This window comes from Propithecus coquereli, unplaced genomic scaffold (genome assembly GCF_000956105.1).
Source record: "Propithecus coquereli isolate 6110/MARCELLA unplaced genomic scaffold, Pcoq_1.0 Scaffold302, whole genome shotgun sequence".
Classification (NCBI taxonomy): domain Eukaryota; kingdom Metazoa; phylum Chordata; class Mammalia; order Primates; family Indriidae; genus Propithecus; species Propithecus coquereli.
This window is the reverse complement of record NW_012148642.1, coordinates 381531-383087: the sequence shown is the minus strand read 5'-3', so window position 1 is coordinate 383087 and position 1557 is coordinate 381531. Positions and strand designations below refer to the sequence as shown.

General features: G+C 43.9%; 1 protein-coding gene across 1 annotated transcript; it reads left to right on the top strand.

Moving 5' to 3' along the window:
* Positions 1 to 324: 324 nt before the first annotated feature.
* LOC105814676 (taste receptor type 2 member 5) lies at positions 325 to 1221 on the top strand. The gene has a single exon (XM_012649744.1). The coding sequence runs from the start codon at positions 325 to 327 to the stop codon at positions 1219 to 1221; it is 897 nt and encodes a 298-aa protein (XP_012505198.1).
* The last annotated feature ends 336 nt before the right edge of the window (positions 1222 to 1557 follow it).

Here is a 1557-nt window from a genome sequence, read left to right as displayed (position 1 = left end):
TTTCTTGTTGAGAGGTCTCGTTATATTATGTACTGGTGTCTAGACTTTATCCCATGACTTTTGAAATGGAGAGTCTGTGTCTATGGTACTGTTTCCAATCTCTAAGTTTAGCCATGAAGATGCAAATACAGAGGGGATCGTAATTTCTAACCTCTTTGTTCCTGCTCACAGCTGTTCAGTCTTGCTTGAAGACACGTTACAGAAGGACAAGGCCAAAACCAGATTTTTGTGGTGTGAAAATTTACCCTAGCGTGGTAAATTTTCAGCCAGGAGCAGTGGCAGACCTCAGCCGGGAGCAGTGACAGATTCCCCTCTCCAGCCATAATGACTGCTGGTCTAGGACTGCTGATGCTGGTAGCAGTGGCTGAATTTCTTACTGGCCTGCTTGGGAATGGAGTCCTTGTGGTGTGGAATTTTGGAGAATGGGTCCGAAAATCCAAGGCAACTTCATACAATCTCATTGTCCTGGGCCTGGCTGGCTGCAGGTTTCTCCTGCAGTGGCTCATCATGTTGGACTTAAGCCTGTTGTCACTTTTCCAGGGCAGCCATTGGCTTCACAATCTCAATGTCTTCTGGGTCCTGGTAAGCCAGGCCAGCCTGTGGTTTGCCACTTTCCTCAGTGTCTTCTATTGCAAGAAGATCACAACCTTTGAACACTCCGTCTACTTGTGGCTGAAGCAGAAGGCCTATAGCCTGAGTCTCCGGTGTTTTCTGGGGTACTGGATGATCGATTTGTTACTTATAGTCCAAATTGGCTTAAAGCCCTACAGTTTTTCCCAAGGAAACAGCAGCAATCTGTACTCCTTTTCAAGCTGGCACAGGTTTTTTATATTTCAGTTTGGTGCAGGAAATTGGTTGCTTTTCATGGTGCTTCTTGTTTCCTCTGGGATGCTGACTGTCTCTTTGTATAGGCACCACAGGAAGATGAAGGTCCACACAGCTGGTAGGAGGGACGCTTGGGCCAAGGCTCACATCACTGCCCTGAAGTCCTTCGGCTGCTTCATTATACTTCACCTGGTTTATACTGTGGGTGTCCCCTTCTCCATCACCTCTAGGTTTCCTCCTGCTAATCTCTCCGGTGTCTTCATCTCTGAGATATTTATGGCTGCCTATCCATCTCTTCATTCTCTCATATTGATCATGAAGATTCCCAGGCTGAAGCAGACTTGTCAGAGAATCCTACGGAAGACAGTGTGTAGTTGGAGATCCTGGGGCTTGTGATCTGGGGAGAAAGGTGTGGTTAAGGAACTCTTTTGATAACTCTCTATAAGGGAGCTGACTTTCATGTCTTTTAAGATTTTTTTCCTCTGATGCTGATTCAATGAATGGGCAATAGGAAATAGAGAATGAAACCCACTACTATTTCTCTTTTGGCAATACAGAGTATGTGTATTACAGAAGTCAACGGCAGGGCTGTATGTTTGGTAAAAGAGGTATTATATTCTGGTTTACATGTAGCAAACAATTCATTAATTTTTTACATTACATATATAAATTGTTTTTCCTGTTATAAGAACCAGAGATTAGGATCAATTCATATAGTGCTCAATAATTTTT

What these genes read in the sequence shown, in the direction of transcription:
- LOC105814676 (XM_012649744.1), top strand. Translation starts at nt 325, where the DNA reads ATGACTGCTGGTCTAGGACTGCTGATGCTGGTAGCAGTGGCTGAATTT.